General features: G+C 41.1%; 1 protein-coding gene across 5 annotated transcripts in view; it reads left to right on the top strand.

Moving 5' to 3' along the window:
- The first annotated feature begins 1,672 nt into the window (after positions 1–1,672).
- Positions 1,673–15,558, top strand: part of MOGAT1 (monoacylglycerol O-acyltransferase 1) — a 101,221-nt gene continuing 87,335 nt past the window's right edge. Inside the window, exon 1 of one of the 5 annotated variants that reach the window (XM_045867882.3) lies at positions 1,673–2,112. In XM_045867882.3, coding sequence (XP_045723838.1) covers positions 2,019–2,112 — 94 coding nt within the window. In that variant the 5' untranslated portion in view covers positions 1,673–2,018. Of the gene's footprint in view, positions 2,241–15,558 lie in introns of all 5 variants that reach the window. The other 4 variants (XM_054505994.2, XM_045867887.3, XM_045867888.3 and 1 more) reach the window with 4 other exon arrangements.

Raw genomic sequence — 15,558 nt, forward strand, 5'->3', positions numbered from 1 at the left:
ACTGGAACGAGCATGTTTCTTTCAGGCACTATCATACATTTGGTTCTATACCCATGTGGTTATTTTGTTTCTTCCAGGAGACTGTGAGCCCCATGAGGACAGAGACCTTTCTTGTTCACTATTATAGCCCATACCCACGCCCCAGCTCGTGCCTAGCACAAGAAGCCTTTTCATAATCAATGAATGAATGCTCAAAGGCTCAGAGACCATGTCTTAACTTACTTTTGTGTTATCAACACCACGGGCAATGCCGATGCAAAGCGAGCACTCAGTCGTTTGTTCCATGTGAGATTCATTTAATGAAGGAATGACTCTCCTCTCTGGGTTTTAGACAAAACTGTATTTGAATCTTTCCCACTTTGCCAGCTGTGTGACTTTGAGACTGGATTTAACTGCAAAATGAGCTAATGCTTATTTCACAGGGTTGCTCTAGGATGAGCAAAGGGCTTTGCATGACATCTGAAATAATGTGTACTCATAGTATCCCTACTAGCACTGGGGGAAGGCTCAGGGAAGAAGTCTAAAAGAAGAAAGTGAATCCTCAACTAGGAAAAACAAACAAGAAACACAAACCAGCAAGTTTTGCATATAAAAAGTCACAACTTCCCTAAACTACCTTGCCTTAAGTGTTCATTTGTATCCAACTTTCTATTAGAATTGTTGGAGAAAGGAGCATGGTGGTGGGATGGCTAGTCAACTTTGTTTTGCCCTGTTGCAGATCCCTTCTAGCAATGACTTAACAGCCACCTGCCACTTGGAGTTGTTCAACTATACAGTAGGTAGTATTAAAAAATGTAGCGGTGCTCACAAGGACTAGGCAACTATTCAGAATCTATCCATTTAATACATCATAACTGAAACCCTTCAGTGACAGGTGTTAGGGTAAATAGTTGAACCCCAAACAGCCTGCAAGGATCTGGCCTTTGGCCACCATTTTTGCCTCATTCCACCCCAATCTCCTCCTTGTTCCCTGAACTCCCAATAGATTTTCTTTGAATTTCAGCCACAGGACCTTTGCACATGTGCTCCTCGCTGTCTGGATGACTCCCTCAGTTAACTAGATTCACCTTTATAGCTGTTATAAGCTGTTATATACTGCTATACATATATATAGCTGTTATATACTTATTCAGAGACTTCCCTGACCTCCAGCCTAAGTCCTAGAACCTTCCTTCACTCTTTCAGAGTAGGATTTCACTTTGCAATTATACACCTAATTGTGTGGTTATTTTGCTTAATGTTTGTCTCCGCCCATAATTTGTACTGCGTGACTAGGTTACCAGGTATATACTCAGGGCCCAGAATAGTTCCTGGCCTGCGGTAGGTATTCAGTCAGTATCTGCTGAATGAATGAATAAATGAAAAGTTTCCAGGACTAGTGTAGGGATCTGAGTACCCAAGAGAGGAGGCCAGATCCCTGCCTCCCCTCTCCCCCTGCAGTTAAAGAGTGGTGTTGGGGACACAGACCAATAAACACAAGAGTACCCTGCGTGCAAAGAAGCTACGTCCCGTGCCTCCTTCTAGCTGGTGGGCGATTCCTTGAACTAAACCTTCCCCAGAGTGTTCGGAGGAAGGGGTGGGTTTAAGGGCGGATACTGAAGGTGATCGATCCCCTGAGCAGTGGTCAGATCCCGGTGGAGATCCCGGTGGAGCAAGGCTGGGGAAGCCCACGCTGCCGACCTCGGGCAGGCCACCAGCTGACCTCTCTCGCCGTCCCTAGTACCCACAGTGGCGCGCCCTCACCAGCGCCCCGGCGCTCGGGCCAATGCGCCCGGGCGCGCCAGCTGCACGCGGGCCCGGGCGCGCGCGATTGGCAGCCCCCAGCCTCAGCCCTCCCGCCCCACCCCCTCCGACAAAGTCCGGCCCCCGCCCGCTGCGCGGCGGCCGCCGCTTCCCCCTCGCTGCCCCGGGGTTGTCCCGCGCGGGGCCCGATTCCGGCCGCGCGTTCCTCCCCGGCGCCGCGGAGCCACCGCGTTCGAGACGCCCGCAGTCGGCGCAGTCGTCTCCCGGGCCGGAGCATGAAGGTCGAGTTTGCGCCGCTCAACATCCCGCTGGCGCGGCGGCTGCAGACGGCCGCGGTGCTGCAGTGGGTCCTGTCCTTCCTGCTGCTCGGTAAGGGCCCCGCGCGCTTCCGGGCGCTCAAGATCCAGGCCAGACCCCGCGGTGCAGGGGGCCTCCGTCTCCCTCGCGGACAGTCCTTGTCCAAGGACATGCGTAGATCCTCCAGCCCTTCTTCCCGTGTAAGTCGGAACACGCAGGTCAAAGAGGGAGTTCGAACTAACTTGGGACTCTTTTGGTTTCTCTCCGCACGTGCACCTCGTAGCGAGCAACTCTTTGGCAGCTGTTTCCCCTGTGCTTTTTTTTTTTTTTTAAGATTTTATTTATTTATTTGAGAGAGAGAATGAGAGAGAGCACATGAGAGGGGGGAGGGTCAGAGGGAGAAGCAGACCCCCTGCCGAGCAGGGAGCCCGATGCGGGACTCGATCCAGGGACTCCAGGATCATGACCTGAGCCGAAGGCAGTCGCTTAACCAACTGAGCCACCCAGGCGCCCCGAAATCAAATTTTATTTTAGAAAACAGATTAGAAATATAAGAAAAAGTGGGCTGATGAATATAGACATCCGTAAATCAAAAAACTGCCTTGAGAAGAAGACGTGATTTCTTTTTTTTTTTTTTTAATATTTATTTATTTATTTGAGAAAGCGAGAAAGTACATGAGAAAGGGGAGGGTCAGAGGGAGAAGCAGACTCCCTGCCGAGCAGGGAGCCCAGTGCGGGACTCGATCCCGGGACTCCAGGATCATGACCTGAGCCGAAGGCAGTCGCCCAACCAACTGAGCCACCCAGGCGCCCCCATCCCCTGTGCTTTTTTTTAATTGATGCGTACCTTACCTACCGTAAAAGGCACAGATGATAATTATACAACTTCATGACTTTTGGCAAATGAATACACCCAAATGTAACCACAATCCAATCAAGCCATGGAACATTGCACTATATGGCCCCGCAAATGTTAGTAAACTTGTTTCCTGAATTCATAGAAAACCAATGCCCGAGTATTTACAGCCTGATTCCTTCCTCATCCCACCCTTGTGACAAATAGCCGTATTAGCTTTTCCGTGTTTAAGATCATCCGGGTGCAGAAAGGCACCTTTGTACGAGGAAGGCTGCAGCAAACATCCGTTTGGGTTGGGTGGCTTCTATATGTAAGTAACTCGACCCACAGGTGTGTTCTAGCTTGTTCCCAAGTTAATCCTATCGAGAAAGGCACCTTGAGGCAGTCTCTAGATGGAGCAGGGTGGTTTACCTGAGCGCTTTTTTCCCTGGATGTTTGTTCAGCTCTTGGAATAAATGGGGGATGATGGTATGAAAAGAGGGAGGAATTACTGAGAACTTGCACTCTTCTGAAGGCTAACATCATTTGTATGCTATACTAAGATCATGGGTTGTACGCTGTGGAAGCCACAATAACAGTAATAATAAACTCATTGCACTGTAGAGGTCTACGCTTTTTTGAAATGGTTTCACATTTTGAATGCTTAGGTCAGTGGTTCTCAACCCTGGTTGGTTGCACATTAGAATCACTAGGGGAACTTCTAAAAAAATACAGATGCCCAGGCTCTACCCCTGGAATCTCTAATTCATTCGTTACAGAATGGAGCCCCATACATATTTTGTATGTATGTAACCATATAAATGTGTGTGTATATACACAAACTCTCCAAGTGACTCTACGGTACAGCTAGGGTTTACTGAAAAAGGAACTTCAAACCGTGAACTCATTAAGTCCTCACAGGACAAACCGTGAGACAGGTGTGGTAGCGTTACACTCCAAGGAGCAAAGGACCATTGACATCATAACAAACACGATTATTGAGGGCTTAGTGTGTGCCAAGTCCTATTCTAAGCACCATATACTATTAACCCGGCAATCTTCACAACAACCCTATGAGACAAGTAGTGTTCATCCCTGCACTCATTGGACAGATGAGGAAACTAAGAGGTGAAGTAAATTGTTCAAGGTCACAGTTGGAGGAACTGGCCGCAAACCCAAGTATTCTGCCCAGGGTCCCTGCTTTCACTGCTGGGCCGCCCACTCCAATGGCTTGAACTTGGAGACTGTCTTCCTTGCCGATCAGTCGCACATCTCTGGTGGCCCACGGTCGGTCCTTTTCTTTCACGGCACTCATCATCGCTTGTATTTACTCATGCCTGCGGTTACTTGAGAGAGTTCTGTATGACCAGCCTTGTCCACCAGCTCAGTGAAGGAGTACTCAGCCCATGCCTGGCCCCTGGAAGGCAAAAATAAATACTTGGTTGAATGACTCTCTCCACTCTGTCACCCGGAAGGGAGGCTCTCCACCCCGTGTGTCTCTAGTTGTATTAACCTGCGTCATCCTCACGGCAACACTGTGATATAGGAACTACCCCGGTACGCATTTACAAATGAGGGAGCTCAGAGGTGAAGTCCATTGCTCAAGGTCACATGGCTCTAAGTAGGTGGGAGAGCCACAGGTGTCAAATGTGAGTGAACTAGTGACTTAGGTCTGACTAATGATTTTTTTTCTTTTCTTTCTTTCTTTTTTTTTTTTTAAAGATTTTATTTATTTATTTGAGAGAGAGAGAATGAGAGACAGATAGCAAGAGAGGGAAGAGGGTCAGAGGGAGAAGCAGACCCCCCCGCTGAGCAGGGAGCCCGATGTGGGACTTGATCCCGGGACTCCAGGATCATGACCTGAGCTGAAGGCAGTCGCTTAACCAACTGAGCCACCCAGGCGCCCCTGACTAATGATTCTTAATTTGAGTCAGACTAGAGTGGCTTGCAGACCTTTTAAATGCTTTTATTGCATGCATTTGACATTTGTGTTGCTGGAAGCATATTATTTTGTACTATATATAGCAGTAATTTTATTTTGAAAACTTTGCAAATGCAAAAAGTAGAGAGAAGTGTATGAACTCTCATATACCCATTACCTGTGTTTATAATTATTTTAACAATTTGCCATATTAGTTTTATCTATTGTTTTTGCAAACATTTTAAAACAAGTCACAGTAGGGCGCCTGGGTGGCTCAGTCGTTAAGCGTCTGCCTTTGGCTCAGGTCATGATCTCAGGGTCCCGGGATCGAGCCCCGCATCGGGCTCCCTGCTCATTGGGGAGCCTGCTCCCTCTCCCAATCCCCCTGCTTGTGTTCCTTCTTTCTGTGTCTCTCTGTGTCAAGTAGGAAAAAAATAATAAATAAAAAACAAGTCACAGTATATTTTAATCCTAAATACTTTGGTATACATATATAAAATTAAGTATTTTTTTACATACTCATAGTACACATGTAGCATAATTAACAATCATTGCTTAAAATCATTTAAACTAAGTTGATATTTCCTAAACTGTGTCAAAAATACACTTTTCTTGGTGATTTATTTGAACCAGGTTCCAAACAAGACCCTTGTGTTGCATTTGGTCTTTACATGTCTTTTATTTATTTTTATTTTTATTTTTTAAAGATTTTATTTATTTATTTGATAGAGAAAGACACAGCGAGAGAGGGGACACAAGCAGGGGGAGTGGGAGAGGGAGAAGCAGACTCCCTGCCGAGCAGGGAGCCCGATGTGGGACTCGATGTGGGACTCGATGCGGGACTCGATCCAGGGACTCCAGGATCATGACCTGAGCCGAAGGCAGTCGCTTAACCAACTGAGCCACCCAGGCGCCCGGTCTTTACATGTCTTTTAATTTAGAACAGTGTTCCCTGTTTGTCAGTGAAGCACTAAAGAAATCAGGTTATCTATCCTGCAAAGATTCTCCCTTTCAGGGTTTTCCTGATTGCTTCTTTGTAATGTTAACTTGTTCTTCAACCCCCTGTATTTCTTCTACAGTGGAAGTTAGGTCTAAGTCTTGATTAGATTTATTTATTTATATTTAATATTTTATTTATTTGAGAGACAGCACAAGTAGGGGGAGTGGCAGAGGGAGAGAGAGAAGCAGGCTTAGCAGGGAGCCCAATGCAGGGCTCGATCCCAGGACTCTGGGATCGTGACCTGAGCCAAAGGCAGATGCTTAACTGACTAAGCCACCCGGGTGCCCCAAGGCTTGATTAGATTCAGATGAAACCTTTGTGGCAAGGCCTCTTCCCAGGCACTGCTGTGTGCTTCACATTGCATCATGTCAGGATGTACACAGTGTCGAGTTGTCCCATTAGTAGTGTCTAAGCATGATTGGTGGGTGCAGATAGGAAGTAATCTGAGGGCTGGTAATTGGCATGTGCAAACAGAAGTTCTCCACTGACCATTGCCCTTTCACCTAGTGGTCTCCGTTAATGATCCTTGCCTGAATCAACTGCTGTTTGGGACTGCAAACTGGTAGTTTTCTTTTCTGTCATTCGTTCTTCGCATACTAGCTAGAATTTCTGCAAAGAGTAATTTTCCATCATCTAGGGCCATTTGATTACCCTACAATTCAATTCTTACTGGAAAGGTAGGATAAGAGCTTACTTATTTCTTTCCATTCAATTATCAATCTTGAAGGAAGGAATTGATGTAATAGCTACTTTCAATGGCGTCAAGAGAGTTTTTATTACTGTGTATTTTAAGATTTCTAAATCAAAATCTTGGAATGCATTTTTCTTTCCAGGAAATGAGTTTAAGCTATTAGCCTTTGAAATTTTAAAAATCGCAAAATGTTTCATTTAGTCATGAAATCAAACACTCTTTCCTTGAGATAAATGTTAAATACCTGTCATCCAGTCTTATTGTATTAGTTTTAGGGGGATGACATAATGATTTGATACGTGTGTTTATGACAAAATGATTGCTACAATAAATTTAGTTAATGTCTATCACCACACATAGTTACAAATATTTTTCTTTGTGATGAGAACTTTTAAGACTTACTCTCTTAGCAACTTTCAAATACAGTATAGTATTGTTGGGAAGCCTAGGTGGCTCAGTCAGTTAAGCAGCTGCCTTCGGCTCAGGTCATGATCCCAGGGTCCTGGGATGGAGCCCGCATTGGGCTCCTTGCTCAGCGGGAGCCTGCTTCTCCCTCTCCCTCTCCCTCTGCATGCTGCTCCCTCTGCTTGTGCGCGCTCGCTCTCTCTCTCAAATAAATAAATAAAATCTTAAAAAAAAAAAAAAAACCAATATAGTATTGTTGACTATAGTCACCATGCTGTGCATTCCATCCCCAGGACTTACTTATAACTGGAAGTTTGTACCTTTTGACCCCCTTCATTCATTTTGCCCACCCTTCCACCCCCCTGCTTCTGGCAACCACTAATCTGTTCTCTGTATCTATGAATTAGTTTTTTGTTTTTGTTTTGTGTTTGTGTTTTTTGGGGGGGAGGGGCAGAGGGAGAGAGAGAATCTTAAGCAGGCTCCACGCTGGGCATGGAGCCTGATGTAGGGCTCAACTTCCCAACCCTGAGATCATGACCTGAGCTGAAACCAAGAATCTGACGCTGAACCGACTGAGCCACCCAGGCACACCTATGAATTAGTTTTGTTTTCTTTTTAAGATTTCACACACAAGTGAGATCATACAGTGTTTATCTTTCTCTGTCTCACTTATTACACTTAGCATAATGTCCTCAAGGTCTATCCAGTAGTATCACACATGGCAGGATTTCTGTCTTTTTTTTATGGCTGAATAATATATATGTATTATTATAGAAAATCACATTTCTTTATCCATGGACAGTTACATTGTTTCCATGTCTTGACAACTGTAAGCAATCCTTAAGTGAACATGGAGGGGGGCAGATTTCTTTTTGAGATGTTCATTTCATTTCCTTTGGATAAATTCCCAGAAGTGGGATTGCTGGATCACCTGCCATCTGATCTTAATATTCAAGAAACTGAAACATTACATCCTAGCTTGTGGGCCTCCAGACTGCTAACTGGAAAGTAGGAAGCTGACAAAGAGAGCGCCAGCATTTGTTGACCATCTTCTACCTATAACTGCTTGTGACAAAGATGACTACATTTCCTTTTTTAGATGAGAAAACTGGAGCTCAAGAGGTTGTATCTTGCCTAGGATGGCATTGGATTGGACCATGATCTTTTATTGTATGGGTTTATTTATTTACTTGAGCAGTGTTCTTGAAGCATGATTGACATACAGTAAACTACACATACACAAAGTATACAGTTTGATAAGTTGACATATATATCCCCAAGAAATCATCACAATTAAGATAATGAACATAGCCATCATCCCAAAATTTTGTCATATCCCTTTTGTAATTCCTTCATCCCCACTGCTCTTCATCTCTAACACTGTGCTCTCTGTCCTACAGATTAGGTTGCATTTTGCAGTGTTTTATATAAATGGAGGCATACCATAGGTACTCTTTTTTTTTTTTTTTTAAAGATTTTATTTATTTATTTGACAGAGACAGAGATAGCGAGAGCAGGAACACAAGCAGCGGGACGGGGAGAGGGAGAAGCAGGCTTCCCCCCAAGGAGGGAGCCTGTTGTGGGACTCGATCCCAGGACCCTGGGATCATGACCTGAGCTGAAGGCAGACACTTAACGACTGAGCCACCCAGGCGCCCAGTACTCTTTTTTGTCTGGTTTCTTTAACCCAACATCATTATTTGATTGGATCTTGTGTATATAAATAGTTCACTGTCTTTTTTGTTTTGAAGGGGTATTCTAGTGAATGGATACATTGCAATTTGTTCATCTGTTGACGAATGTTTGGGTTGTAGCTATTATGTATGATGCTGCTGTGAATTTCTGCCTATAAGTCTTTGTATGAACATGTGCTTTCTTTATTCTTTATTTCCAAACCTGGGAACAGAATGGCTGATCATGGTGTGGCAGTTGCAGGTTTAACTTTCTTTCTTTTTTTTTTTTTTAAGATTTTATTTATTTATTTGAGATAGAGACAGAGAGCATGAGTTGGGGGGAGGAGGTAGAGGGGCAGGAGGAGAGGGAGAAGCAGGGAGCCTGAGACAGGGCTCAATCCCAGGACCCTGAGATCATGACCTGAGCCCAAGGCAGACGCTTAACCGACTGAGCCACCCCAGGTTTAACTTTTTAAGAAGCTGACAAACTTTCTTCCTGGGTGGTTGTACCATTTTCTATTCCCACCAGCAGTGCATGGTTGCTCCATATCCTTGCCATCACTTGATATAGCCATTTTTTAAAAAATTTTGCAATTTAATAAGTGCGTAGTAGTGTTTCATTGTGGTTTTAGCTTGCATTTCCCTGGTGACTAATGATGTTGAGCATCTTTTCATATGCTTATTTGCTATCTGCGTATCTTACCTTTTGAAGTACCTGCTTAAATCTTTTGCCCATTTTTAATTGGGTTGCTTGTTTTCTTTCTATTGGGTTTAGAAAGTTGGTTGTGTTCTTCTGGATACAAGTCTTTCATCAGCTATGTACTTTGTATAGATTTTTCTTCCACTCTAGGGTTTATCTTTTCATTCTCTGAACAGTGTCATTTAAAGAGCAGAAGTTTTTAATTTTGATGGAGTCCAATTTATCCATATTTTCTTTGTGGATTGTGTTTTTGGTGTTTTATGTAGGAATTTTTTGCTTAATCCAAGGCCAGAAAGATTTTTTATATTTTCTTCTACATGTTTTATAGTTTTATGTTTTATATATAGGTTTGTGATCCATTTGGGGTTAATTTTTGTATATGCTACAAGGTCTAAGTTCATTTTTTCCACGTATTGTATAATCCAGTTGTTCCAGCCCCATGTCTTAAAAAACAGAACAAAAACAAAATCTATCCCTTCTCTACTGTAGTGCCCTGTGTCTTTGTCAAAAGTTAGGTATTTGTATAGGGGTGGGTTTACTTCTGGACTCTCTATTCTGTTCCATTCATCTGTTTGTCTATCTTGATGCCAGTACAATGTTGTTGTGATTGCTGTAGCTTTATAATAATTTCTGGAATCAGATCTCATTAGTCCTCAGACCTTGGTGCTTTTTTTTCAAAGTTGTTTTGATTATCATATAGATTCTTTGTGTTTCCATTTGCACTTTAGGTTCAGCTTGTCTATTTCCACACACACACAAAAAAGCCTGCTGGGATTTTCATTGAAAATGATTTTTTATTGAGATTAGTCTATAGATGAATTTGGAGAAAATTGATATCTCAAAAATATTGAGTCTTCCACTGTGTGTGGGATTTTTTTTGTATTTTTTATATCAAAAGTTTTTAAACTTTAGAGCCTATTTAAGAATCACTTGGGGATTTTTGTTAAAATATAAATTCCCCAGAGACTGATTCTGTAGGTCTCAGGGAGGGCCATTACATTTTATTTTTTTAACTCTTTATTTTGAAATAATTTCAGAAATACTCATTGTAGAAAATAAAAATTCTGGGCACCTGGGTACCTCTGTTGGTTAAGTGTCTGCCTTTAGCTCAGGTCATGATCCCAGAGCCTGCTTCTCCCTCTGCCCCCTTGCCCCCACCCTGCTCGTGCTCCCTCACTCTCACAAAAATAAATAAATAAAATCTTTAAAAAAAAAAAAAAGAAAAGGTCTAGAAAATTACAAAAATTCCAATATCCCTTCATCAGATTCCCCAAATGTTAACATTTTACCATATTTTCTTTCTTTCTTTCTCTGTCCGTCTCTCTCCCCACACACACGCACACAGTTACTATTTTTTTTTAAGTTTTTAAGGATAAGTTACAGACATGGTTTCTCTTTATCCTTACGTACTTTAGTGCATATTTCCTAAAACCAAGGATACTCGCTTACATGACCACAGTACAATTATCCAAATGAGAAAAGTAACTGATACAGTTCAGCAATCTAATCCATACATAGAATCCATACATAGACCGTATTCACATTTTGGTAACTGCCCCACAAATGTCCTTTATAGCAAAGGAACCCACATGTTGTATTTAGTTATGTCTCTCTTTAATTATGGTTTTCAGTTTGTAGCTATACCAAATAGCTGTGCTTATTTTGTCCTTCAGATTGGAAACATTTAGAAATATTAAGAACATGGGATTAGTTTCAACTGGATCCTGGTAATTTATGTGCATTCATTAGGTGAAGAAGTGGGTCCAATAATGACTTGCTTTTAGACAAGAAAAATGCAGTTCCCTCTCCCTAAAACTTTTTAAAAGCAGTGTGGAACAGACCCACCCACGAGGAGTACTGAGCTGCAAAATTCTGCAGAGGGGTCTGAGATTTATCTTTTAGCACCATCCTAAGAAACTCTGGGAGGTAAGTTCCCTTAAAACAGGAATTTTAAAAATCAGAAGAATGTTACGCTTACATTCTTATAATCAACAGATGGCTCTGATTGTGTTTTGAAATACAATGCCTCAGGAACAGGAAAGAAAAGAATGTGATGTGCTAAACTCTGAATTCCATTTTCTTCCTGTGTGTGCACTTTGTTGCATGGTTAAAATAAGTATAGAAACAATTTTCATAGGGGAGAAATGAAAACTTCTTTGATAGAAGTGGGAAGGATACACATACAAATTAAATATTTTCAATTATTTCTTAATATTGGTCGCTATTTAATCCAAATGAATAAAACTTAAGTAGTCTTTGCAATATTCTTCTGATGCTGTTTGCTCATGGAAATTTAATAGAATCATGTTCAAGACGAGAATATTCTTACCTAAGTAGATTTGTTCTCCAGTTTTGTTTCTTATTTCTTTCTGGTGGAGTCATTTTATTTCTTTTCTAAAAATAATCTTTTGATTATACGATAATTCAGATTAGTAATTAGAAAAACTGAGCAGGGTAGAAGGGCTTTTAAAGACCCTTGAGAAATTCCATATTCTTATCCAGAGGTAATTATTAGTATTTTGGCATATTTTTCCTCCTGTTTACCTGTTTTTAAAACTTATTTTTACTAAAGTAGTATTTGCACTGGAGAACAAATCAAATAACATTTTGGACTGAACCGTGTGCCATTGGTTTTTTAAAGGTCTCAAGCAGTCAGTAGGGGCTAATAACATTTACGGAGAGTTTCCCGTACACCGTCTCTATTCCAAAGGCTTTCTGTGTGTTATCTAAGTTTCATTAACCAATTATTTTTCCATGTTATAAATATTACTGTCTTAAATTTTGAAAAACTGTTAAACCTAGAACTTAAAGGAATTTATCAATTTATGTACATCAGGTCTTTGAAGTGAGCATAGGTAAAACACGTTATTAGGATTCATGGCCTTTTCCAATTCTGCTAACACTGATGGGGCATTTGTCCTGGATTAGACACTGTACTATGCCTTTGCATTTGTACTTTCTTGTTCAGTGCCCTTGAACTGATATTCAGCATCCAGGTGAGAGCACTGGAGTCAGAAAGAGTGAGGGCAGCAGAGGAAGATCATTACTTAATGCTGCAGGAACGGCATGTGTCCACGGAAGCACTGAAGGACCCTTCCCCACCCCAAATCGTAGACCTTGCCACCACTCCTTGCCAAAAGTCTTCAGTTCATGGAAAAAATGTAATCTTCATCCCCGATTTTGCTAGAACACTTCTTTTCTATAAAGCTAGGGAAACCTACAGGCAGCTTTGAAGCTGGAAGTGGGTCATCGAATCAGTCTCATTCCCTTTATATGTGAGAGGTTGGAAGTCAAGATTTTTTTGCAGATGCAGGACAGGCTCTATGAGGTTCCAGCTCATTCCCAGCCAGGCAGCAGTGCTTAACCTGCTATGATCAGTTATATGTGTGGTTCATACATTTCCTTCCATTTTTTAATTTTGGAAAATTTCAAACCTACAGAAGTACTGAAAGAATAGTTCAGTAAACATTTTTTTTTTTAACATGGATTCACCAGCTCTTAGCGTTTTTCCACATTTGCATGTGTGAGCACATTCTCTCTCCCTCTCTCCCTCCACACACACTTTGTTATTATAATTGCTGTTGAACCATTTGAAAGTAAGAAAAGAAATTAAGTTGTAGACATCATGGCACTTCATGCTAAATACTATAGATGTGTCTCTTGAAAACTTTCTACATAATCACAGTCCCATTATCATACCCAAGAAATTTGTTAGTGATATAATAATCTTATTTAATATATGGTTCATATTCAAATTTCCTTAATTGTCCTCATATTTTCCTTTAAAGCTAGACCAGCTTCTACACCTTTTTTTTTTTTTAAGATTTTATTTACTTATTAGAGAGAGAGAGAGTGAGCATGAGCAGGGGCAGAGGCAGAGGGAGAAGCAGGCACCCTGCTGAGCAGGGAGCCCGACGTGGGGCCCGATCCCAGGGCCTTGGGATCATGACCTGAGGCGAAGGCAGCCGCTTAACCAACTGAGCCACCCAGGCGTCCCACCTTTTATTTGTTTTTTAATCTCTTATACCACTGATATTTTCTGAACAGCCCCAGTTACTTATAGAATGTCCCGCAGTCTGGACTTGCCTAATTATGTTGTCATGATTAGAGTCAGGTTGAGCATTTTTGGCAAAAAGACCACAAAAGTGATGGGGTTTATTTTCCATTAGATCATATCAAGAGGCATCATGTCATTTTGTCACTTTATTGGTGATGCTAAATTTAATGACAATGCCATGCATTTTGGCTGAGCCTTATTTGTTTCTGACTTTTAGTACTGTTGAAGTGCGTGGAGCATCGCAGCACTATTCACAGTAGCCAAAAGGTGGAAACAACCCAAATGTTGAATGGTGAATGTCGAACAGATATGATACAGCCATAGAGGGGAATATTATTCAGCCCTAAACAGGAATGAAGTACTGATACATGCTTCAAGATGGATGAACCTCAAACACCTGATATTAAGTGAAAGTCTACAGAAGCTTACATATTGGATTATTCCATTTATATGAAGTATCTAGAGTAGGTAAATCCATAGATATCATGCAGAGTGGTGGTTGCCAGGGGCAAAGAAGAAGGGAATGGGGAGTAACTGCTTGATGGGTACAGGGTTTCATTTTTTTAATTTATTTTTTATTATGTTATGTTAATCACCATACATTACATCATTAGTTTTTGATGTAGTGTTCCATGATTCATTATTTGTGTATAACACAAGGTTTTATTTTTGAGTGATGTAAGTATTTTGCAACTAGGTAGAAGTGGTAGTTGTACAACATTGTGAATGTATTAAGCACCACTGGATTGATTTCTTTAAAATGGTTCATTTGTGTTATGTAAGTTTCACTTCAATAAAAAAAAGGGGGGGAGGCAGCTTCCTAATGATGTAGAGGAAGTAGAATCTGTGGGCATGAAGTTATAATAGAGTATGAATGATAAAGGCTGGCTTGTGGTTTTCTTTCTTTTTTTTTTTAATTTTAATTTTTTTTTTGACTTGTGATTTTTTATTCAACATATACCTCGGTCGAAGCAACTAAAATTCAGGCCTTCCGGGCAACTTGGTTTGTGGATCAAGACAATTTTAAAAAAGTATCAGCATCAGTTTTGAGAACTGCGCAGTATGTTGGAGTAGACTTTTGTATCTTTTCTCTTTGACCTCCAATTCAGAAGAATCATGTTACCTTGGATTGCTTAGTGGGATAAAAATAGAAAAGAGAGGTGATCCGGTCACCTAGTTTTTTTAGTGTTTTCTTCTTTCAATCTAATTTAGGATCACGGGATTTAAAAAGCTATTTTGGTGCTGCTTATGATATGAAATAGTAAAGAATGTATGCAATGTATGAAGTGGGAGTTTAAATTAGACCAACTCCTTTGGATCGTAAGGAATCAAAGTGTATCAAGTGACAAAGGTGTTTCTGCTTGGTGATCCAGGGTTTTACTGACTGTCCTCTAGAAGTAAATTAAAATGCAGGGGAAATGTTATGCAGGATTATGTTTATAGAGAAAATTTGTTAGAAGCCCACATTTTCAAAAAGAAAAGGATGGTTGAATTAGTATTGCCATTCAATGGAATGTGAATCAGTCATCAAAAATACCATTTTTGAAGAGGTTGTAATACGAAATTTATAATATAAAACAGCTAGTGTGAGATCATCATAAGAGATACAATACAGAAATTTAAAAAAAAAATGTGATCAACCATGTTAAGGAAACATAACCTGTTCATAGGGGAAAAAAAAAAGACCACAAAGAAAATTTTATCAATACTTTTGTTGAGTGACAAGAATGTGGGTGCTATTTTATCTGCTTTTACTTTTTGCATTTTCTAAACGTTTAATAGTAAATACAATTGCTCTAACAATGGCTTCCATTTGTCAAGTGCTTTCTGTGTGCCAGGCACGATGGCATGTCTACATTTATTTCCCCACGGTCCTTGGAGGCGGCTGCTTTCCTTAGCTCATCTCACAGGTAAAGGCATTAAGGTTCAAGAGGTAAAAGAACTCGCCCCAGGTTAGGCAGCTAGCTGGTGGCAGATTCCTAACATAAGCAGTCCAATTCCAGATCCATGTTTTAACCATCATCCATGCAGAACGCTTAGTGGCTGTTAAACATAGATGCAGTATGTATTCAATTAGTGCGTGTGTGGTTGGGTTAGTGGAATACCGAATTAGTAGTCTGGGGACTTTATTTCTGGATCTGCTCTTGACTCCTTCTGTGGTTCAAATTAAGTTACTGTGCTTTTTTTCTCAGTTTCTCCATCATTATAATAAGGAAAACAGAACCTCCCATTTGCC

Source organism: Mirounga angustirostris, unplaced genomic scaffold, assembly GCF_029215605.1.
Source record: "Mirounga angustirostris isolate CCGP_5_RB_7025 unplaced genomic scaffold, mMirAng1.0.hap1 SCAF_3, whole genome shotgun sequence".
Lineage (NCBI taxonomy): Eukaryota > Metazoa > Chordata > Mammalia > Carnivora > Phocidae > Mirounga > Mirounga angustirostris.